This window comes from Lepidochelys olivacea (genome assembly GCF_965140295.1).
Source record: "Lepidochelys olivacea isolate rLepOli2 genome assembly, chromosome: 7".
Lineage (NCBI taxonomy): Eukaryota > Metazoa > Chordata > Testudines > Cheloniidae > Lepidochelys > Lepidochelys olivacea.
In genome coordinates this window covers 40,503,854-40,527,700 of record NC_140417.1, presented here as the reverse complement: position 1 = coordinate 40,527,700, position 23,847 = coordinate 40,503,854, and the positions used below count along the sequence as shown (strand labels likewise).

Below are 23,847 nucleotides of genomic sequence, written 5' to 3'. Positions count from 1 at the left end.
TATTAATTTATGGTAGCATCCATGATGGGCCAGTCACCTTCCATCACATTAAGCTGACCGAAATGACAACAGAGCCCAGGGAAATGGGAACAAATAATAGGGATTACTTATGCATGGCAACTAGAAGCACTGCAGGAGAATGGCAGACATGGGTGTCTCAGGGGGATTTAAACTGGCTCATCTAGTTTCACCATCCAAGCTGGTTTAAGTGGAAAGGTTAAACAACCAGAATAAATTATGAACATTAAAATCAATTAAAATAAAAACTAGTTTTAATAATCTGGGAAGTTGTTAACACATGTAATACTTTGCATCTGATTCTGCTTACATTTAAATTGGTGATAAAGCTCCCATTCTTCAATGGGAGAAGCAGCAAACCCTAGTTTTGAAATACAGTCTATGGATGTTGGGTAAAATTGTCAAAAATGCTTCTGTCTCATTGAAAATCAATGGGACTCAATGTCTCAGTGTCTGTGCCCTTTTTGAAAAGGGGAGTTAGGCTCCTAAGTCACTCAAATGCTTCTGTAAATGTTACCCTTTATCTGGACAGTGTCTTCCTTCATTTGGTCATTTATGGGAATGGTTATTTTTGTATACTTAGGCGTCAGGCTATTATACCTCCTTTGGGTTCATTCAGTGTCTGATCTAGCACAATATGCTCCCGTGTGAAGCAATTCCTATTTGCAGTCTGTAATATAACATTGTCTTAAATGATACCTAAATGATTAATAGCAATAATTAGCCTTATTAGTGAATTAGTATCGCCTTTAATATTAAAGATCTAGCATATTGTTCTGTATTACAGAAAGAAAATTATGGGTGGATATAAAAGTTTAAGATCTTGATGTTCAATATAACAAAATTTGAAAAGTTTGCTGTATATACAATAAACATAGCATACACGAGTGGTTCAATAACTAGTAATTATTAGATCCTATAATCTAACAGATTTAACTCTGTGACTTTGCTTAAATAACAATGCAGGCCTTAATTATAGCATTTTTTTCAGCATGTGTATCAAAGGCAATAAACACAACTCATCATGTACTCCAAATTAAATTTGGAAATGAAACTTAGTGTAATGATGATCTTATGACTAAAGTATAATGTTTCTTGTGTGACCTCTGGCAAGTAATTTAAATCACTCCCTCAGTCTCCCCATCTGTAGAGTGTGGAAAATACTTTCCTGTTGCATCAGGATGAGAGGAGACTGAATTTGTTCCTGTTATAAAACATTTTAAGGTCCTTGGAAGGAAGTAATTAGAGAAATACGAAGCATTATTATTATTTATACTTCTAGTACACTAAAATGTATTACTTCAAAATTTCTTGTTTAGTTGATATTGCTTTATTCGTCACTTCAGTACTTGGCAGAGCTGAATATGTCTGAGGAAAATCCTAATATAGCTCCAGAAAATAGCAGTTTTGGTCTGGGTATGTAGGCTAAACTTCCCTGGAGATGTCCCAAAAAGCCAGATGTGCCAATGAAGGCTTGGATTTAGGAAAGCATGTATGTCTGTCTTAAGCTGTTTCTTAAGTCTGTCCTCATTCAACAAGGCACTGAAGCACATACTCAAGTCCCGTTACAGTTAATCAGGGAATTGCGGCCTCAGTGGATAATATTGGGAAACAAAGTTTCAAATAGTAGAAATCTTCATCTTTCACAAGGAAACACATAATGGGCTGATCCTGTTCCTATTGAAGCTTATGAGAGTTTTGCCAATGATTTTGTTGGATGCAGGATCAGTCCCCGTATGATCCTCCGTAATGATGGCAGGAGTCACTTATATGGCTTACTACGTCATTTTCCATGGGAACTAAATCTGTATTCTCTGGGGGGGGGGCCATGACACATCAGCCAGATATTTTGCTTTAGAATGGACCCTCTTATTCTTAAGGTGAATATTCTATGTATTGTCGATATATTTTGCAGGTATTATTGACAGCACACAGGTGGAGCAGAGGCAGGTTGTTGCAGTGACTGGTGATGGAACCAATGATGGACCAGCACTTAAAAAAGCCGATGTTGGCTTTGCAATGGTATGACCCTGAACATAGCCAGTTGTCACTTTATTTGCATCATAGATTTGCTTAAAGGGAGTTTTTCTGTTTATGTAACACATGGAGTGAAATGGTTCAGTGATTGTTCATTTAGTGAAGCAAGAAGCATGTGGAGAAGTTTCCGTTTTCTAGAAATGGCTGTAATCAGCACGTCAGCAGTTTTAATGCAGTTTCAGAATCCACTTTTACACATTGTGATAAACAGAGGAGGAGTTTTGCTTGGCTGATTTTTGCAAGAATCTTATCAAAATAAATATTGAAAATATACAGAATGCTGATGCCAGTAGAGGAAAGTGCATTCAGTATTCTCCCTGATAGCAAGGTGGCGCAGGAAGAACACTCTCCAATTTAATAGGACATTATTTTGACTTGGTAAAAATCCACCTCCAAATACAACTTACTAGTCCTCCAACATTTTGTGGCACTACTGCAACAGCATCTGAAAACAGAAGAAATTGACAGCATAATAGATGCTGAATTCAAATTGAGCTGTGCAATTCCAGTTTGTGCTGGCAATTCTGTATATGCATATTTAAAAAAAAACCAAACATGAGAACTCCAGCGACACATGGATGTTCGCTCCCTTAGTCAGCATCGGTTGCTATCATAAAATACTCAAATAGTTCATCACAAGGTGTTCCTTTGCTGTCTATCGGCGCATACCTCCAAACCTATTATCCAACATGTCCAAGACGCAGCATGTACTCACCAAATACTATTATTTCATTCAGTGGTCAAAGCATAAATGTGCAGTGGGAAGGGATGTCCAAAGATCTATTTTCTAACTACTGCTTTTTCTTTCCAATAACTCATTTTTATCATAATTTTCTGCAATTTTTTTCCAGGGTATTGCAGGTACTGATGTTGCAAAGGAAGCCTCAGATATTATCTTGACGGATGATAATTTCAGTAGCATTGTGAAGGCTGTAATGTGGGGCCGTAATGTCTATGATAGCATCTCCAAGTTCCTACAGTTCCAACTTACTGTTAACGTTGTGGCTGTGATTGTGGCTTTCACTGGCGCATGTATTACACAGGTAAGCTGAGTCGTAGAGATGACGTGAAGCAGGGATTCTGGACTGCCTGATAATCTAAAGAGCCAAATACCCAATTTCAACAGATGCTTTCAACTGGTCACCATTGTATTCTTAATTCCTACAGTATAGTTAGCAAGCATTTTTTCTGGGTAATAAGTTTGGGAATCATTAGTTACATGTCAGAGTTACATCTGGAATCATTCATTTTATCAGTCATACAGATATTCCCAGAAGTATTACTTTTGATTGGACTGCGATTGCTGGTACATTCAAGATGGCAGCACTGTCATTTAGAAGTAATCTGGACAGGGAAACTTTCAACTAAAAATGAAGAAAACATTTTGGTGCTTTGTGTTTTCTGATTCAAATAATTAAAAACAAAAAATATCATATACAGAAATGTCTTTGACTAATTTTTTCCCCAGAATAATCTGTTCTAATTGCTAATATCGCTATCCTCATTTACATCTTATTTTAGCAACCTTATCCATTATGAGAAATGGGGCAAAAATCAACAGCTTTGTGCTATTCAGCAATAGGGTGACCAGACAGAAAGTGTGAAAAATTGGGATGGGGGTGGAGGTTAAGAGGCGCCTATGTAAGACAAAGCCCCAAATATTGTGACTGTCCCTATGACGCCAGGACATCTGGTCACCCTATTCAGCCAAGTACTTGTCACTCGCTCAAATACCCTGCCTAATTTTTCTACTCATGCTTTAAAAGGACAAAGACATCTGATGTGTTTTAAATGTTTGTTTTCTGTGCCTCTCCTCTTCACAGCAGAGACCTACATATTCATAGGTGTGTTAATGGCTGTGTTTGGAAGATCTCTAAGTGTAAATCAGGGTTCAAAGCTTGGGCTCCAGCCCAAGTGGAAACGAGTCAGTTGACCCTTCTGCGGGTGCTGGGTTTTTTGCTACGTAGATGCACCCTAAGATGCAGCCCTAGCCACAACTAACGTGCAAGGCTACATATGTACCTATCTCACCAAACACACATGAAAAAGCCAAACCAAAGTAAACTCCACTTCAACATCACCACTTTTTAATAAGCATACCTCCTTTTTATTGTCTCATTTTGTTCAGCAAGGGGCAGGGGCGTGTGTATAACTAATGGAGAAAGTGGGTTTTCTTCCTCCAATATTAAAAAGCAAAGGACATTGCTGTTAGCATTTACACCATAGCCCCAAAATAACAATGCTCAAGAGCGGCATATACTGGAGATAGGTGCTGTTGCAAAAGCCTAAGCTTGATAGAAGAAATGCACACCTGTGAGAACATCACAGCTCCCCTTACTGCCCATTACACAAATGTACATGTCTGTCACTGCAGGTAAATTCCATCTCTGACACATACACCTATGAGCAAAACAATGAATAAGTCATTAGCCACACTTCAGGAGTACGCTTACATTGCAGTCATGGAATCATTACGTGAAACTTGAGACCTGGTCTCTCCATTAAGCCGAGAGGTTAAGCTCCTTTCAACTTATTCTTCTGAATTCTCGGGTCTCAGTTGTATTTGGCAAGGTGTGGAAAGGTCTCAAGTAGTCCCCGGTGGCCCTGGTGAGCACCTTCACAGGGACTGGACACAACTGTGTTCATTTAACTCCTCTGGGCACAAGGACTGTGTGATCATAGGGCCATTCACCAGAGGAAGCAGGAATGGCTTTACAGAAGCCAGTGGAAATTACCTTAACCAGGTGAAATACCTGTTGTATCCTGTCAAAGGGAAGCAAAGTAGCAACAATCTCCTTGCTCTCCTGTGAATTGCTGGTGCACCTCCATATTGATCCCTACTTTGGCCATGCCTTATCGTCACAATTGAGCCTACGGACAGGTGGGAAGAAAGGAAATATTGTGGATGGGGAGGAGGCAGAGGTTAGGTGATGGCCTTTTCCCTTCAGGAATATTTCAAAGCATATTGAAAGAATATTTAGTGTTAAGGGCTAATGGCTGGTAACTAAGGAGGAAGAGGAAAATACAAATATTACAGAAAACGAATTATTACAGCATCATGTCGCTGATGTCATGGTTGTGGTTGAGGTGGCTATTTCCTTTTAAATCCCTGTTTTCAGTCATTCGATCATTACTCTGCCTCCTTCCCCAAAACAGTTCTTGTAGGATTAAATTTCTCATGCTTGGTCTCCAGCAATTTTCAATTACTTTGTGAGCTTGAAAGAAAATGTAACCCACTTCTTAAATAATGATGTTCCTTTTTGCGCTTAGATAACTCAAACATAATTGTGTGGGTAGTTAATTTGTTGTGTTTGAAAATATATTTTTTTCAAATAAAGAAATTACTAATGTTTAAAAATTGTATACAGAGCTTGCTCTGTGATTTTTTTCCCCCTGCCAGTCCAAGGACTCTATTCAACTTCCATTGAAGACATTGGGAGTGTTTCCATTGGCTTCCAACAGGAATTGAACCAGATCCTAAAAGTATATGATGAAGAAAAGTTTTGCCCAAGTGACCTGTAACTATCTTCCCTGCTCCTTCAAACTCATTTCCCACAGTCCTATGCTTTTGAATTTACAATCATTCTGTTAAAAATAAACTCATCTCCCAAGGTTAATACATTTTTATCAGAATAAATCTATTTGAAATTGTTTAATTCTACAATAGAATAGCAAACCCCAAGAGAGAGGCAGGGAATCGCTTTGTAGTTGTTTGTAAAAGGTTACATTTTTTAAAACGCTCCGTACTCAAAAATTGATGAGTTTTTCTTGGACTTTAAAACAGAATTCATATTTTGGCAAAGACTAAACCTTGAAAGTCTCAGCTGACAAGGCTAAAAATTTGGCAAAAATTAAAAGTACTTGAAAACGCACTTTAGAAATGAAACACTATCTTAAGTACAACTGTCACTATACTCTTCAACTCCTGTATAATGAGGATGAAAGATGCTTCAGAAATTTATAAGGTATTATTTTGCATGTTACTTAGTGTTGATATACTCCAGCATTCTAAAAAGCAGCATTTGACAAATCCTAACAGTTTAGGAGTCGTCTGTGCTTTTGGTTAATAATACTGCACAGTAAATAGAATTAGACTGTACTGATCACCTGAAGATTGGAACTAAATATCAAGAAGTGTGCAAGAAGATTTTAACGGACTGGACAGCTTCTGTTAAACTTGTATCTAATAGGACTAGCAGTAAAAATGTTTGTACCTAGAGAATGTTTCAAAGTTTTGCAAAATAGCCACTGTCCCATTAAAGATGCTTATGTAGGCGAGTGTTTGTGTGTGCTGAGAGACAAGTGGGAGTTAAAATGTAAGGATTAAAACACCTTCTATCCCCTTACAGCTTGTCATCTTAACTCAAAAATAACAAGCTCTAAAATTTGTGAGGCTGTATGTGTCACAATAGATTTGTGGTTTATTGCCAATCTCTTGTGATTTGTACTTTAAGTGTTTTCCAAGATAAAGTGTAGCATCATTTGATATGAGGGACTTTTACCTTTAGGCAAATAGTAGTCTTTTCCAAGGTCAAATGGAAAAGAACTTGACAAATAAGTGGTGATCTCAGGTGAACATCTTTCCTCCCAACAGTCGTTGGAGGCTACATGATGATGTATTATTTTGAACTTCACCTACCAGATCAAAGGATTCTTTGGCCATTTAGTCAGTGGCCAGAGAGTGCCAAAAGAACATTCAGCTTGCATCCCACTTACCAGTTCTTGTGCTGCATAGAGTCAGCACAAGACTAAAAACTATGATGGAAGACTAAACTCCATGTCTGATAGGTATTTTCCTTAGTTTCCACTAATCAGAAACCAGGTAGAGTTGCAGTGGAAATTTCATTACGCTGGTTGCTCAAACTAACGTGTGTTAATGTTTGGGCTTGGGCTTAGAACGAGGTTTTACGCTTGACTGAGCTGTGCAGCACATTGGTAATTATTAGAGGCACCTTAGGAACTCGGGGCGATTGGCACAGAGAACTGGTGAGACTGTGCTGCTGCCCAAGCTGACTACTGCTGTCTACACTTGTGTGAAGATGGGTCAAAGAGAGAAACTGGCTGTAAGATTATTCACAGGAATACCTGAGGCCTTAGTGAGTGCCCACATGACGGTTTATTACAAATAATGTACAGATCCCATTTTCGTTGATGTGGGGATGAACACTTGAGGCAGCAATTCTAGCTTCTAAAGTTATCTCCAAATAGAAAATGCCTGTGCAGCTCTCTTGTTAACCATACAAAATGTGAAAATAGGATGAGGCAAATTCTTCATTAAAAACTTGATTGAGTTTCCCCCTTTCTATGTATATTAGGTACCTCCGCACTAGGAGTCTGTAAGCCATGACGGTGAAACCCTTAGCATAAGGTCACCACTGCTTTGGGCCTTTCCATGTTGGTAAAACCACAAAATCTGGGACTTAGTTAATCCTGCTTATCCTTTGTTTAACTTTCCCCCCCCATCCCTACAAATACAGGCACTTCCTTTTGCTGGTGCGGCATATCAAATGGCTGAACTGATTTCTCCTCCTGATAAGCCCAGTTAATGCTGTCCATGGCCAGGAAGTCAAGAATCTTTACTAATCTTCCTTAGCTAATGCTTCTCTGCTCCCTAGCTTGCCCAACGTCTGCCAAAGCAGTAGATTGCCTCTCCCCCTCCTCCCCCACAAGTAGGCCAAACCCGAACATTGTTTTTTAAATACAAGTCTCTTTATTTGCAGGAAAATCAACTTATTGTGTCCCTAGTGAGATCAAGACTGTAATTTCAAGCCACCACAGAGACCAAACATTTACAGTTTGTCTCCAATACCAAGGACAAACAGCAATTGGTCCTTGGTATTGAAACTGATATAAAAGCTTGAGAAGGCTTCATTAAAAATAAACATTTACATCTCTGAAGAAAAGTGCAGGCTTCAAACAAGTGTTTTTAATGGTATTTATTTTGGTCTGTAAATTATTCTGACACTTCTTTGCCTCACCTATGAACCATGGTAGAAAATATATGGTGCATAACAACAATACTGTGATCTTCAAAGTTTCACACTGTAAGTCAATGGTTCTCAAAGTTTTGTACTGGACCCCTTTCACACTGCAAGCCTCTGAGTGCAACCCCCTCTTATAAATTAAAAAATTTAAAAATAATTAACACTATTATAAATGCTGGAGGTGAAGCGGGGCTTGGGGGTAGAGGCTGACAGCTCACGACCCCCCACGTAATAACCTTGTGACCCCTTAAGGCGTCACAACCCCCCGTTTGAGAACCCCTGCTGTAAGTTATCCCTGTTATGTGATAAAATGTCAGAGTGCTATCTCATATCATTTTTGAGAATTCTCTCTCTCTCTCTCTGAGTCTGAAAATAGATTTCACTAATGCTGTCTATTTCAGATTCACACTAAAGGCACAGGAACTAGAATTATTCATATGTGTTGAAAGAAAAAAATTCTACCTCTTTCTTCCTTGCTATGGCTCTTAGAAGCAAACACAATTACATGTTGTTACTATTAGTCCAGTGAGGTATAGTTACTGAGAACGGACCATCAGCCAAACCGCAATTTAATATATATTTCTATTTGTCAATTACTTTTCACCTGAGACCTATTAGGTTTTCTGTTTGTTTGTTTGTTTGTAATGTGATCTAAAGCCCTGTATGGTGTGACCTTAGGCTGTCTCCATCTTGGATTAAATGAGCAAATAGCTCCTTCTAGTGGTTGCTAATCTAGTTTGGAAAATAAATACCTAATCCTACCAAAATCTGTTAACACTTTGGTAGCAATATTGATGTTTGGGTGTCCAGTGAATATTTTTTGATGAAGAGCATGAACATTTTGCTTCATAGTTCCTAATGACTCTTCCTGTGATTTAGTAGATGAATCAGTCTTCTCATTCCCTACTTGATTTTAACACGATGTTGAGTACATTCAGTCCACATCTGAGCTGTATAACGTAGTTTATTTCTGTGTTTAAAAAGAAATTCAAATTTTGTAAGTTTATTTTATCGAAATCTCACATTGAATTGTTCCAAGATTTTGATCAATTCCAGGCAACACAATGTGTGTACTACAGCAAATTATAGACACAATTTGGATATAAATTCACATTCAACTTGATATTTTAAATTAAGTTTTAATATAGTTTTTTCTGTCCCAACCCAGGAAAACATATTTTTTGATGGTCTTTCATATTTAGTCACCCAAACCTGACTTCTAGAACATTTAAAAACAATCCATATGGGTAACGCTCTATGGTATATTGTATAATTAAATTATTCAGATGGGATTAGTGTGATGCTAAATAAGGTGCGTGGATGCAAATGCTGCTGGCTGAAATGATTGGAGATAAATCTGATTGTTCATCTTTGCTCAGCTCTGTACCCTTTTTGCAGTTACTACCTTGCAACAGCACAATAAGACATTGAGTGTGAAGGGAAGAAATGGTGGAGACAGTGATCATTTTAGCAAGCCAAAACAAAGCAACACATTATATTTTATTTTGTCTCCTAAGGACTCTCCACTGAAAGCTGTGCAGATGCTGTGGGTCAATCTAATTATGGACACCTTTGCTTCTCTTGCTCTGGCCACTGAACCCCCTACAGAGTCTCTACTGCTAAGGAGACCATATGGCAGAAACAAACCTCTTATATCACGTACCATGATGAAGAACATTCTGGGCCATGCTGTCTACCAGCTCACTCTCATTTTTACGCTTCTCTTCGTTGGTAAGATAAACAAAACATATTTTTGTTCACTTTAGGTCTCTGCTGTAGCTTGCTGCTGCTTCATTCACAAGTGGCCTGATCTCTAGCTATGTGCCACACAATGTACTGCATATTCCAAAGTACCAAACATTTGCATTAAGCTTTAGTCAAGGCTCACCTGAGACATGCTCCAGACCAAAAGACATAAGGGGAGATGGAACAGCCCCAATTGGAGGGTGACGGGATGGAGGGAATCATTCTGGAACCTTTCATATCTTCTTGGTAAAAATGTGGGATATGCTTAATCTAGCTTTCTGGAATATTAAGAAAAGTGTAGGTTCAAGGCATTGGCAAAGATTTAGGTCAGTATGGGTGTTAACCAAACTGGTCAGTCTGTTTCTAAGCTCAAATTTCAAGCCTTGTCCTTTTCACTAGGAAACTTAATATTTTATTTGTGTTGAATCTGAAATGTACAGATTCAAGTTATGCTAGTACAAAAAGCCACTTCAATTTGGGAACTAATAATATTGTTCAGTATTCTTCCATGATAAATACTATCTTCTGGATAATCTAGACAAACAAGCTAGTAATTAGAATCTATTTAGACCAAACAATAGACTCCATTCTGGGATTTAACACCTGTGACTGCTGGAAGGAAAAAAAAATTGGCTAATTTATTATTTCAGCCCTCTACTCATGGTCTTACACTAATTCAGTCTTTATTGATGATGAATGCTTTTCTTCTATAATGGGGTCTTTGGGGACATTGAGATATAGGGGAGAAAAGGACTGTTTCTCATTGCAAGGAATAACCCAGGATGAATAATAGCCACTCTTGCTCTATGTCAATTAGTGCATTTGCTCAAGGGGCTGATGATAATAATTAGCAGTTGGGGCTAATGTACTGTATTCATGACAATATGTCATAAGAACAGCCGTACTGGATCAGAACAGTGGTCCATCTAGCCCAGTGTCCTGTCTTCCGACAGTGGCCAATGCCAGATGCTTCAAAGGGAAAGAACAGAACAGAGCAATTGAGTGACCCATTCCCTGTCGTTCACTCCCAGCATCTGGCAGTTAGAGACTTAGGGACACTCAGAGCATGGTGTTGTATCTCTGACTGTCTTGGCTAATAGCCATTGATGGACCTATCTATCTAATTCTTAACTGATTCTTAACTGATGTTAAATTGGCATTTGTTGATGACCTGAAGTATATATCTTACAGGCTATATAATACACTCCCTAGTAAGTTGTCATGAATGTACATTCATGTATGTACAAGCCTTAGGAGGGCCAGGCTCCTCCCTGCAGCTATGAGCCTATTTTGGATGCTAGGCGGGCTGACAAGCCTATTAAAGCAAAGGAGGGGCCTATAACGAGCCTAAGTTTCTGAGGTTGGGGTGGGAAGAGGAGATCTCCCCCAGCTAGTACCTACTGTTTGCAGGAGGATTCTGGTGGCCCCTAGAAAGCCCAATAAGCTTGTCAGCCTATGACTATCTAAACTCTGCACATGAGCCTTCATAATTGGTGCATCTAAAAGTCTAATATCCTGTACGCTTCGTGGGAGTTATAGGTGGCCCTCCAGTGAGCGTCCCAAGGCTGAGAAGGACCCCTCTTGAAGGCCTGCAGGAGAGAAGAACCTTTGCCCCCCACACATAGTGAGCCTCAGGGGAGTCCCCAGCCCCCTTCATATTTCTGAGGAGGCATACAGCCCACACCATTTCCTGAGAGCCTTAGGAAATGCAGCAGCAGCCTCCCTTGTGAGCTTCAGGAGGTTCAGCTGTATCCTACATGGTAAAAAGAAAATATGCTTCTTTCTTTTCCAATAGGCTTCCTAGCAATCAGGTTAGCAATTTGAGGAATGCCTCAGTAAGGAAAAGGGCTAGACACTTTTTTTTTTTAGTGAAATCTTAGGAATCATTTGATGTGCTATGCTAAGTTTCCCAAGGCCAGTAATCCACAGTTCCAGACTGTTTAAACGGGACTCTGATCAACAATCTTCTGTACAAGAGTTCAGCAAATCAAATTCATAAGTTAACTGTTTAAACGGGACTCTGATCAACAATCTTCTGTATAAGAGTTCAGCAAATCAAATTCATTTTCTCTCCTCCTCCTCCTTTCCCATTTCTGCTATAAGTTGGCAATAAAAATGTTACAAGTGTGTTTGGATGCTGATTGCCTCTATTTTTCGAGTGTCATAAATCTAGAAGCCATTGTCCTGTTCACTTAAACTGCTGCATAGAAAAATTGTATCTTGGTCCCAGGCCTGACCTACCAAATTTTAAAACGAGTATGTTTCTAATGGCCTTGGGAGAAGAGTGGGCAATGGAAAGTTACATGCAACCTTATCTACTTCTATCCCATGGTAGCAGTAGATCCTGTTTTTGGAATGAAGTAATGCAGTGAAATGGAATTTTTGAAGATTTAATTATGGATAATCATGTCAAGGAAAAAATTCAATCAGATTTAAGCGTAAATCCATTTGCCTTTCATAATGGTCTTCATTATTTGGTTTGAAGTCTTTGGTAATGATTATACATATCCTGTAATCTGTGTTTAAGAGTCTCAGCTCTATCTTCAGCTTCAAACCTGTAGTTAAGTTATAATGCTACATTTATATAATCACATCTTTTGTATGTCAAAAAACTGTAGTCCAAAGTCTTCCTTTGGATGCATGTGCACAGCTCCCATTGATTTTCACTGGAGCTGCTCAAACATCAAAGGCAAAGTTCAGTTCTCTGATGACTCTACTGGTAGAATATGATCTTACTGCAGTTCTCTCAGAGCTATAACTGTTTGTGAGGTGGAAGCCCCTCATTCAAACAGTAACACCACTGGGAGCCCGGAAAAATATTGTCCAAGTAAATGATGTTTGGTATAAACAAACGTTTGTTAAAGTTTGCTGCAAAGCAAAAGTTCCCCTTTACATTTATGTTATCTCTGTTCTTTACTCATACAGATTAATGTTCTGCCCTTATTCTAAGGGTCTCTTTTTATATATAGGTATATGTGTGTTAAGAATTGTGATATGAATAGTATAGTGAATAAGTAAAGTGGCCCTGTGTGTAGATGTATTTCCAAGTGTTATGTAACCTCTACAATTACTGTTCATACTGTACAAAATATTGCCTTTTTTAATATTGACAATCAATTCTCAGTTATCTAAATAATAGTCTGATCTCCTATTACGTGCTTGGACAAAAACAAATCATTTTAAAATTGGGTGGTGGTGGTGTTAGCTGCTGTTCTTTTTAGTTAATATCCTTGACTGCTTGTCAAGAATATGGCATACTAGGAGGTAATATGCAGAGACTGTTGAAGGATGGTTGCTGCTAATTATTTTAGAAATGGCAAATGCAGCGTCAACAAGTCTCCAGCTCTGACTAAATGAGATGAAAGAAATGACTCTTTAGAGTCGTTCCTACCTGGTGGGAGAAAAAACCCTACCGAAAATCATTTGAGCTGGTACATTGAGTCACTGGATTATAGTCAACATTATGAAGCTTCACAGTGGGAATTCTGTATTTCTTTGCTAACTGAGTTGTGAACTATGCCTCCATTGTAGTAACTGTGGAAGCAATGCTGCTAAAAAATAACAAAACAAAACAACACAAGACCGAGGAGGCAGCCCATGAGAAGGAATGGGAATACAACACAAACTCAAGGCTGAATTTTTGATAGCAGAAACAAACTTTTTTATTCTTTTTTGCATTAAGGTGAAAAAATGTTTAAGATTGACAGTGGTCGGAATGCACCACTCCACTCTCCTCCTTCTGAGCACTACACCATTATCTTCAATACCTTCGTCATGATGCAGCTATTCAATGAAATCAACGCACGCAAAATCCATGGCGAGAGGAATGTTTTTGATGGCATTTTTAGAAACCCTATATTTTGCACTATTGTACTGGGTACATTTGCTGTACAGGTAATCATTCATGCAAGAAATAGCAACTATTCATTAGAAATGTACAATTTTTCTGTCTTTGTTCTTTGGAAAACCAAATGCTTTTGTGACCATGGTTGTCTCTTATCAATCCAAATGCTCATTCATCCTGTATCAGACCTATTCTGCTTTAATCAAAATACTGCTTCTATCAGTAATGGTAATTTAGAACACTTAATATTTACAAACCTAGTAAAAGCAAGCTAAGGAGAGTATAGTATGTTACTTTTTCACAAGAACACTTATGGTTAAGATTTATAAGAAGTATGGTTAATCACAATGAGTAACTGATTTGCTGAAACAAGAAGTCTCATTATTTTCCATGGCGATTATAAATAACATTATCATTAACTAATGGTAGCAAATAACTTTTTACCCTTTTTTACTACTATTGTCCGTAGTAGGGATGAACAAGTTGGTTTGTTAATAATGGGCACAGGTACTGACCCACTTCCTTCATGGCAGCTGGGATCCAGAGGTCCATCAGATATCCCTAGAGTATTCTTCACTAATAGCCCAGCATGAAATAGGTTTGGCTATCACTGCAGAAAGCTTCTCTTTCCCCTGGTGTCATTCTTTTAGTCCCACATCATCCATTCCTCTGTACAGTCCTAGGCCAAACATCACCTGGTAAGCCCTTTGTGGGGAATGCTGCAGCTCCACAAAGTCACTAAGGGCTCACTATTTAAAGATATTTAAGCACCTAATCCCCTGTATTCCCGGAGATCTCCCTAACCCTTGGGCTGTGAAATATTTTAGGTCTCTCTTAATTTGCCCTGTTGAAGTATTTCCACTTTTATAAAAATAATTGAATATGCAATGGGCCAGAGAGCATGTGAGATTGGGGATGTTTAGGTCCCTCTCCTGGCAGGTGGGAGACCTGGCTTTAAGTCCCTGCTCCACATCAGTTAGAGAAGGGAATTGAACCCCGGTCTCCCACATCTTGGGTGAATGCTCTAACCATTTGGAGTATTTTGCTCTTGAGCAAAAGTGGGGTGGCAGCACCACACCAGCTGTGTTTTGGGCAGGCCTCTGAGCATGCCTTCCAGATTGGGCCCAGCAGGTGAGATAGGTGGGAGAAAGCCTAGGTTGTGAATCCTACTGGGACATAGGCACGTGTGAGGAGTTGTGCATCAGGACTAGGCTTGCCCATCAACAGACATGTAGGTACCACAGGGACTTCTCCAGGAAACACTGAGTTGCCTATGGACTTTAGGCAGCTGCTGAGCAGGGGTTTTGAGAATCTAAATTTTGGATGAAGGGGCCTAAAGTGACAGTTTAGGCACCTAAATCCCATTGTGGGTCTAGCCCTAAGTATGTGTTATTGAAAATGAGACTTAGGCCTCCGAAATCATTTAGGCCTTGCAACACTGAGTGGAGCAACACTAAATACCCATACAAATCTGGGCCTACTTGGTTTTAATTCACAACCAAATCTAAAGTCCTTGCCATGGACAGGGCTTTAAGATCTTTTCCATTCCCAGGTGTTTCCATACCTGGCTTTTGGCTAAGAGGAGAAGGGAGTTGATATTCATAGACCTGAGTGATGGATTCTGTCCACTCCTCCGAATCCTCTCCACCTACCAACAAAAACTCTTCCAAAATAAACACAAAACTTAGTCTCTGTACACAACCAAGAGCCTACTTCTGCTCTCTGAATTCATATGCAACTGCCACTGAAGCCACTGGCAGCTGTGTATTTGAGAAAAATGAAGGTTCAGAGCATAGTCAATCTAACTTCTGCTTGCTTTTCAGTCTCTCTCTTTCTGCCAGGTAATCTTTCCTTAGGTAATATCAGGTTATTCCTTCAACCAATTTGTCCACTTCTGCAAGGGGGGGAGAGGGGATTATATGAGGCTTTTTTTGGGTGTGGGGGTTATAACTTTGCATAATGAAGCTTATTGAAGCAGCTCTGAATTATATTTACTGGTTCTTAATTGGCTGTCTGTTGCTAGCTCAGTTTTATGAGTTTAATTTTTTTTCTATAAGAAAATGGTGGTGATCTCCAGGCAATCCTCAGCTTGTCCCTGTGGATGGATGTGGTATGGGTGTGACAGAGCCAATCCCTAGTCTGATCTATATTTCATAGGTGGTTTATTTAAACAAAACAACTTGTGTAGCTCCTTGTGTATTTGCTATGTTTGCTGGGTACAGCGGAACTGCATCTGGTATTTCAATTTTCTGTGCCATAGTCCTAAAAATATAACATCAGGGTGACCAGATTTTCAAAGTGAAAAATGAGGAATCCAGCTACAGTGGGATAGAAGTCACAAGGAGAGGTTTGCTGGAAGTCAGGATGGCATAGCTGTGAAAGTTAGAACAGCTTCGGGGGGGGGAGAAAAGGGGTAGCCTCTTTACCCTCCTCAGTCAGACAATGTCCCTCCTTTGCCTTCCACATCATTCCTTTCCTCTTTCAGAATAAACTAAGGAATATGTTACAGTAAAGGATAAGGGGAAGGAAACCACACGAGTACCTTTGCATCCCCTTCCACCCAGCCTTATCTCTTTGTGCTATTTTTTTCAGTACCATATCTACAGTCCAGCACTCTTTTTTTTCCCCCTAAAATCTCCCCTGCTCAGAGCCCTACCTTGTTTGTCTTCTCCTTTTAATGCTTTACTCCTCCTGGGAGCAGCTATGTGAATAATTTAATGCTTGATTCACTTGTAAAACCAAAAATTAAAAAAGAAAATTGTTTCAAGTTGAATGCAATCTTTCATTTTGTTTGAATTTTTTCAACCTTTTAAAAAGTAAAATTGTAAAGGAAAAGTTTTGAATAAAATAATTAAAACTTTTCATTTAAAAAATGTTTCACTTTTTTCAGAATTTTTTTGTTGTTTTTTTTTTAATCTGAAACAATTCACTGAATTCAACGTGAATTTGTGAGATATTTTGGTTCGTCTGAATTGGCATTTTTTAGTGTGTCTTGGGGGGGAAGTTTTGTTGAAAAAAAAATTCACCCAGCTCTACTCCTGAGCATCCTGTTTGTAGATTTTCTATGCTTGTGTTCTTCCCGTTTCCTGATTTCTCTCTGCTTGTTTCTCCTCTTTCTCTCTCCCCACATTTCTTCAATCTACTGTCCCTTTCTAGCTCCTCTCCCCCATTCATTGGGAAACAGCTATTTTATACATAGGTCCAAGGGAGATGAGGAGAAGTAAGGGCGTTGGCCCGTATTCTAGTGTCATTGGCATTACTATACTAGTATATGTATTTATCGGTGACACTGACCGCTGCCCAGTTTTGACTTATTGTTTTTAGTGTGCTCCCCTTGTCTGTCCCAACTATTGTCTCTTTTTATACTTAAGAAAGTAAGTTCTTTGAAGTGTAGGGACAGTCTTTGTTTATAGATTTTTATGGTACCTAGCACTGACTATTATACACGACTTAAAAACAAGCATAGCTGTTAGTAAGGTAGCATATTAATGAAAATTAAGATTTTTTTTCTAAATGAGTCAGGATAAACCTGGTCAGCACTGTGCTGTGAGACGTTTCCATCCCATTACCTCAAATGCAATTTAGATACTGGTTTATTCCGTTTCATTCACATGGAACAATTGAAATCTTGTTATGGTGAGATGTTTGCTAATTTCTCCTGCAAGTCAATATTTGTTTTTCATAAATGACTTAGTTTTACATTTGAATATATATTATGCAAGAAACTTTAATCCAGTCCAGTGTTACCAATTTATTCCATTGGTACTGCGTCTTAGATTTCATTTCCATCAATCATTCACAGCTTACTATTGAATGTGTTCATTTACAGCCGCCCTAGCCTCAGACCATATCTGTTATCACTAGGATGCTGTTAAAAAGACAGTTTGAGTGGAAAGATATTGAAGAAAAAATGCTAGAATTAACATTACATGATCTAGAACTCAATCAGTCATTTGATACAACATGTGAATGTCAAGTTGCATTTGTTTAGAGGAGTTTGTATGATAACTAATATGGTTTTAGGCTAGTTTGAGTATAGATAAATGAATTTATTCAGGACTGATCTGTAATTGATTGGGATTTAATCTAAACCATAACAGCAATGGATTAAACTGTTGACACTAGAGAAAGGTCTCTTCCACTATATAAATTCCAAACTAAAATAATACTTTTCCTTGTGTGTCTAATTCAGGATATGTCAGTTTATGGGCACCCTATTTAAAATAACCTGAGTCTGATTTTCCAGAGGTCCTAAACTCCTGCCATCTGAAGCCTTCATTGACCACAATAGGGATTGGGTGCTCAGCACTTCTGAAAATGAGTCCCAAAGTGTTTTGAATGGAGGCTTCTTTTGCTGACTTGGACCTAGTGACACATAAGATGTCAAGTGGCAGAATGTAGGTCTCCCTACTTCAGCCCCATGCTAAAATCTGCTAAACAACAAATGCCTATAGTGTCCTTAAATGTCCCACCCAGCAATGTATTTGCTGAATCAAAGTGAGATGTAAACAAGTGTACCGAAAGAGAGCGCAAAAGCTCATGTAAATGCGGGGAAAATATATTTTCAGAAGAGAGATAAAGTGTTTCTTCCTCCCCCCCCATTTTTCCTCTGCAGATAGTAATTGTGCAGTTTGGTGGGAAACCTTTCAGCTGCTCTCCTCTACAGCTTGACCAGTGGATGTGGTGTGTATTTATTGGACTAGGAGAACTCGTCTGGGGTCAGGTAAGTGTCATGTAGCAGTGTATAGTTTTCTACTCATTTATTATGTTTTCACGAACGGATGGAAGGTCTAGTTTTGCGAACACTTTGTCATAAAGTAATTTGATTCATAAGAAGGTGTGTAGCATTGCCGCTCAACCATCTCTATCAGATCTGGCATTTCACTGGAAATAAACGACCCTTTCAAAAATACGTGGTTTTTCAGTACAGTACCACTATTGTTCCTTTAAACTTTTTGTTAATTTTCAGACTTTTTCTCCAATAGTGTGCAGTAATACAATGACTAAGTACTTCCTGAGTGAATTTGTTTGTGAAAGATGCTAGATCTATAGCCCTTAGAACTGTAGTCCTCTAGTCACAGGAAAAGTGTAGTAAGGGCAGTTGTAATATAAGCTTCCCCACTGAGTTGTCCCCAACTAATGTCACTTAAATATGTTCCAAAATGACAAGCACTAGGAGGTGGGTGAATAGTTCAGTGCATATGCTTATCCACTTATTTTCTGTGCTGAGATGGCTAGCAATGCTGCAATTAATGCCAATTACGTTTTGTGACATGGACTCTTCTCTCCTCTGAATCAGACTGAGATCCACCAGCTCATTTAGTGTAGCCCACTGCTGACCTTGATCCCGTACTTTCCATCCCATCCCTTCAGCTTGCTGAGGAAGAAAACTGGCAGCTGAACGATGGTGGCTTTCTGCAGAGCGTTCAGAACAGCTGATAATTCATGACACATTTTAATCCAGGTGCCAGCGATAAGGTCTGCTACAACCTTTGGTGCCAAGAGTTAATAGAATTATATGTAGATGAGTACATCAAACATCTGCAAAAATCTAGAGGTAAAATAATTAACTCTATGATTAGCTGTCTGGAAGTGATGGCATAGACAACCACCAATCTAAGTAATTTGTAGATAGTGTTTGAAGGGAGAAGCAAGAGCATTTTCCTTCTAAAAATATTTTGTAAATATCAGCCAGTTGGTTTAATCTGATGCATTCCAAAGCTCGCCTCCTCCCAAACAAACAAAAGTCCCCAAGAGTATCTTACTGTCTCTGGAATAAAAATAAATCATAGGCAGGGATGACTTATCATTATCCAGAGAAGGGCATGAGTTCCAGCAGAGAGAGGAAAATTGCCCTTGCAATTAGTTAATTAATTGTGACACCCATTAAAGTGATTCTGGCTGAACTGTCTTCATGGACATAGAGCTTCTGGGTTGGATGACTACCGTATTCTGAAAAAAAAAAATTAAGCAAGACACCTTGGGCAGTGTGGCCACAAGTATTTTTGAAGAAAAGAACTCAATCTGGTGTCAGCAGATGCCTTCTGGCAATCATAGCTGAGTGCCATCGTTACTTGATCTTGCTGATGAAATTACCCCCAGGAGGCACTGAATCACAGTTGTTGGGAAAATCTGAATGTCAGTTGAATGGCAATTATTAAGAAAGGACTTGTCCTCAGGATCTTGGAAAATCTTCATTTTGGGAAAAAAAGTGGTGGTGATTATGCCATTTATTAAACCACTCAGTTCTGATTTGTGGTTTAAAACATTTAAAAGAGGGCAGGGGGTTGCTTCTGTATTTTGTTCTGTGTGCACTGTTACACAGATTACAACATAACCCTTTGAAGATTGATTAACAATTGTCTGATTTACACTCAAAGTTGAGAGTGTTTGCAGAGGTCACTATAAATGGCTAGGCACTTAAACTTGTAGAGTTAAAACTTCAATATCTGTAAAACTGTTACTGATTTTAGCCCACTGATTTGTTCGCTGAGCAGATTACCAGTTTAGTGTGTCAGATGTGTGAAGGGAAAACAAAAAAAGCAAGCGCTGAAACACAACAGCGCTATTGGGCAACCAGTAAACAGACTATTACAAACAAAATGAATGCATAATTTATTTAATAGATACCAAGCTCTTTTGACCTGTGACAAGGCTTCTCCTCTCTCCCTGCAACCTTTTAATGGGAAGCTTTTTGGCTCTCACCACATCCCCTAGAGAAGTCTGTTCTCACCTGCCCTGTTTAATTCAGGTTCAGCATAAAACACGTGTGTTTCCCTTTGCTTCACCCCAGTCTTCAGGAACTCCCCCCGGCCCCCAGGTATCTACCACATCCAGTCAGGATTTGTGGTTTGGGAGTTTAGACCAAGTGCTTCAGTTTTTGGGAGACCAACTTGAGACACTTTGAAAGGGCCCTACTTTCAAAAGGTGAGTGCTCTGCATTTTCTGAATGTTTGGCCCCTTTAAGGTGTCTCAAGTTGGGCTCCCAAAATCACTAGTTACTTTTGAAAATCTTGGCTCTAACTGTTAAATTCATAGTTTCCTGGGAAATGGTATTTGTTTCCTGAATCCACCTCTACTGGCCTGGACCTGACACTGCAGAGAGCTGGCTCGGTGGGTATCTGCCAAATTGAAAAATAAAACAAAGCATGGGCAGAGTGTGTCATCCCAGCTGAGACGAGACACTCACTGGGCCCTGAAGTATCTGTACGCCCTGTCATACAGAGTCACTACAGAATACAGCAGGTTGTCACTATACGTACGATGCAGTCTTGCTAGGCCAAATATCACTTCGTCCTTTTCAGTTTTAATGAAACCCATACAATCCATTTAGCACAGGAGTACTGTAACTTTTTGAAAGCTGGTAAGTTATGGTGGCTCAACTCCTAGAGAGGCCAAATGAATCAGTAAGTATCTCAGTGATCCTGCGTGTCATTCACTTTCTCTCTCCCCACTGCTGCAGAGTGCTCACTATTTCACAGCCACTTTGTTAATTTTCAAGTTCATGTCAAACTTTTTAAACTGGCAACATTCACCTGGGCTTGAAATTAGGGAGATCAAGTTTGTCTAGTCAGGGGTTGGAAAACTGACTCCTAAAAGAAATAAGTTCAACCTCACGTTTCTTTTTTAACTCTGACTTTAAAGTTGTAGATCATTCAGTTCAGGAACATCTCCAGCAAGGTCCCTCCTGAAAGCATTCATCATCTCCATTCCATATCCATCCCAGCTCTCCCTACCACTGCTACATCCAAACCTGCAGAGGGCACCCCCACAAACATTTTGTTCCATTCCCCACCTTCCTACTACTCTTTGCCTCTACCTCATCCCATTTCTCAAGTGCCCAGATCTCTGGCAATTTCCTTCCTTTAAAGAACGATTATACAAGTCCAGTTGTGTGGCTTTGGTACTTCCATTTTAAGATCCTATTCAGCTAGGCATACACTGTGGTTTGATATGTCCTTGGCAGCATTGCATGCCACAGTACCCAGAAACTGAGTCTGGAGTCCCAGGATCCAGCAGCAAAGAAGAACTGGACCCTGCAACAGATCTCTGGATGGGGAGGTCATGGTCGCAAACTTGAGATGCCCTTCTTCATCCAGTCAGCAACCTTCTCAGCTGCCAAAGCTTCCCACAGCAAAGGCCTCCCACCTTTAGACTAAAGTTTGGCACCTGCAAAGGATTGTCCTAGTTATGATTTTTTTTCCCTTCTCAGGGAGGCCCTGTTTTTCATGCATCTCAACCTCTAGGACTTAATCAGCTCCTACTGAAACAGGAACAGAGCACAAACACTGACGCACTTTCATTCTAAATGGGTTTGACATTTAACTCTGTAGGATTACTTATTTTCAAGCTTTTCAAGTATTCTTTAAAGGAGCTGAAACAGAGGAGTTGGAGCTTCTATGACTGGTACTGCAGGGAGCCATATACAGGGAGTTATATAAATATAAAGCACTATTATAAACATGTTTACCTGGCATTCCTGGAGGATTACAAGTCTTACTGAAAAATTTTTCATTGCAGTGAGTAGATTATAATATCACTGATTAATACGGATTAAATTTTCAGTACCCTTTTGTTACGTGATTTTTCAGGTCATTGCAACCATCCCAACAAGTAGGCTAAAATTTTTAAAGGAAGCAGGGCGGCTCACTGAAAAAGAGGAAGTACCTGAAGAAGACATGAATGAAGATGTTGAAGAAATTGACCATGCAGAGAGAGAACTTCGACGTGGACAAATTCTCTGGTTCAGAGGGCTCAACAGAATCCAAACTCAGGTATGTTAAAAGGACAGATGTAGAATCTCTGGAAAACTATATACTGGATTTTCCATTCAGACAAGATAATATCACAAAGTAGAGCCATATACAGAATGTGTGAGATGGAAAGGAAGGTACTCCAGTAACTACATTTCCATTTCCTAATCAAGAATTCATAAAATAGTAAATCAGAGAAACTCAAAACGGTTTAGTTGCAAAACAGTAATATATGAATAAAATTAGAGACCTAAGAATGGGTTTCCTTGAAGACTGAGAGCTGATATGAATTTTCTATTTCACAGGTATAGCAACTGACAAAGAAAGTAAAATACTCCTATTTTAGAATTTTAACTGTTATATTAGTGAGCAAAAATGTTATGCAAATGCTTTATTTTGTTGGAAAATGTAGGCTTTTCACTGATTCGGATTTATGTTTGTGACCTCTACTTCTGTAATAATAAAACAACTTAAATTGATTGTGACATTGGTAAAGTACAAGGTTTGATTCTGATAAAAAATAAATCCCCTTTCTGCTCAGCAAAAACTTAAAATCTTTTTTGCATCAGAACATTCAGACATGTATTTTTAGCTGAATTGGAATGTACAGCTTTGCCTGTCACTCACGAAAAATGTGATCCTGTATTTATTTTAAGTAACAGGAAGTTAAAACATCCATCAAAAAGTTGAGATGTATTTGTTTATTTACTGTTATTTATGAACTTTAATATATCATTTACATATTTTAGAAATATTTCACTAAATATGCAAAAATGTACATGAAAATTACTTCTGTACATAGAGAAAATTAAGTTTATATGTATACTGACACCCTAAATATGCAAAGTAGATCAATTTACTAAATAACATGGCCACAAGTAAATAACATTTGTCTTAAGTAAGGATCCATATTTTTTTCTTAACAACATACATGGCCATTTTCATTGCAACAAAATAGCATGTTAACATAGTCTCAGCCACAACAGAGAGCAGCTTTGAAAAGACAAGTATGTGATCCCCATTATATCAGATTGGTTAGTTTATACAGGCCTTTAAAGGGAAATATGCAAATAATTAAGAACACTTTTTTCTAGTTTAAGGGGTCTTAAATGGAATTTTCATCTGAGATGCTTTTGTTGAGCTTTTTGAAATGTAGATATTTGCTTTATGTTATGACAGTGCTTTCCCCTTTTTCCATTTTAAACATTAACAAACCTTTCTGAAGAAAGATACATTTTTTTTTAAATTTTTAGGAAGTAGGGAATTAGTAGGTGCAAGGAGTAATGGCCGGTGCATCAGGTCTCTGCAGTGACACTATTGTGTTGCTGTTGTGGGAAAACAGAAAAATAAAGGTGGCATAAAGGTGCTACATAGATTTAAGGGTCAGATTAAATCCCAAATCTCCCAAGATAAGTAATTAAATACAGATCCCCAGCCTTGGGATTCTGTGTCCAGAGTACCTTGA

General features: G+C 38.8%; 1 protein-coding gene across 5 annotated transcripts in view; it reads left to right on the top strand.

Annotated features, from left to right (window-relative positions):
- ATP2B2 (ATPase plasma membrane Ca2+ transporting 2) overlaps positions 1-23,847 on the top strand; it is a 340,359-nt gene that overhangs the window by 296,755 nt on the left and 19,757 nt on the right. For all 5 annotated transcript variants that reach the window (XM_084633885.1, XM_084633884.1, XM_084633883.1 and 2 more), the window contains 6 exons: positions 1,934-2,040; positions 2,907-3,098; positions 9,557-9,770; positions 13,468-13,679; positions 18,245-18,352; positions 22,221-22,403. In XM_084633885.1, coding sequence (XP_084490011.1) covers positions 1,934-2,040; positions 2,907-3,098; positions 9,557-9,770; positions 13,468-13,679; positions 18,245-18,352; positions 22,221-22,403 — 1,016 coding nt within the window. The remainder of the gene's footprint in view (positions 1-1,933; positions 2,041-2,906; positions 3,099-9,556; positions 9,771-13,467; positions 13,680-18,244; positions 18,353-22,220; positions 22,404-23,847) is intronic.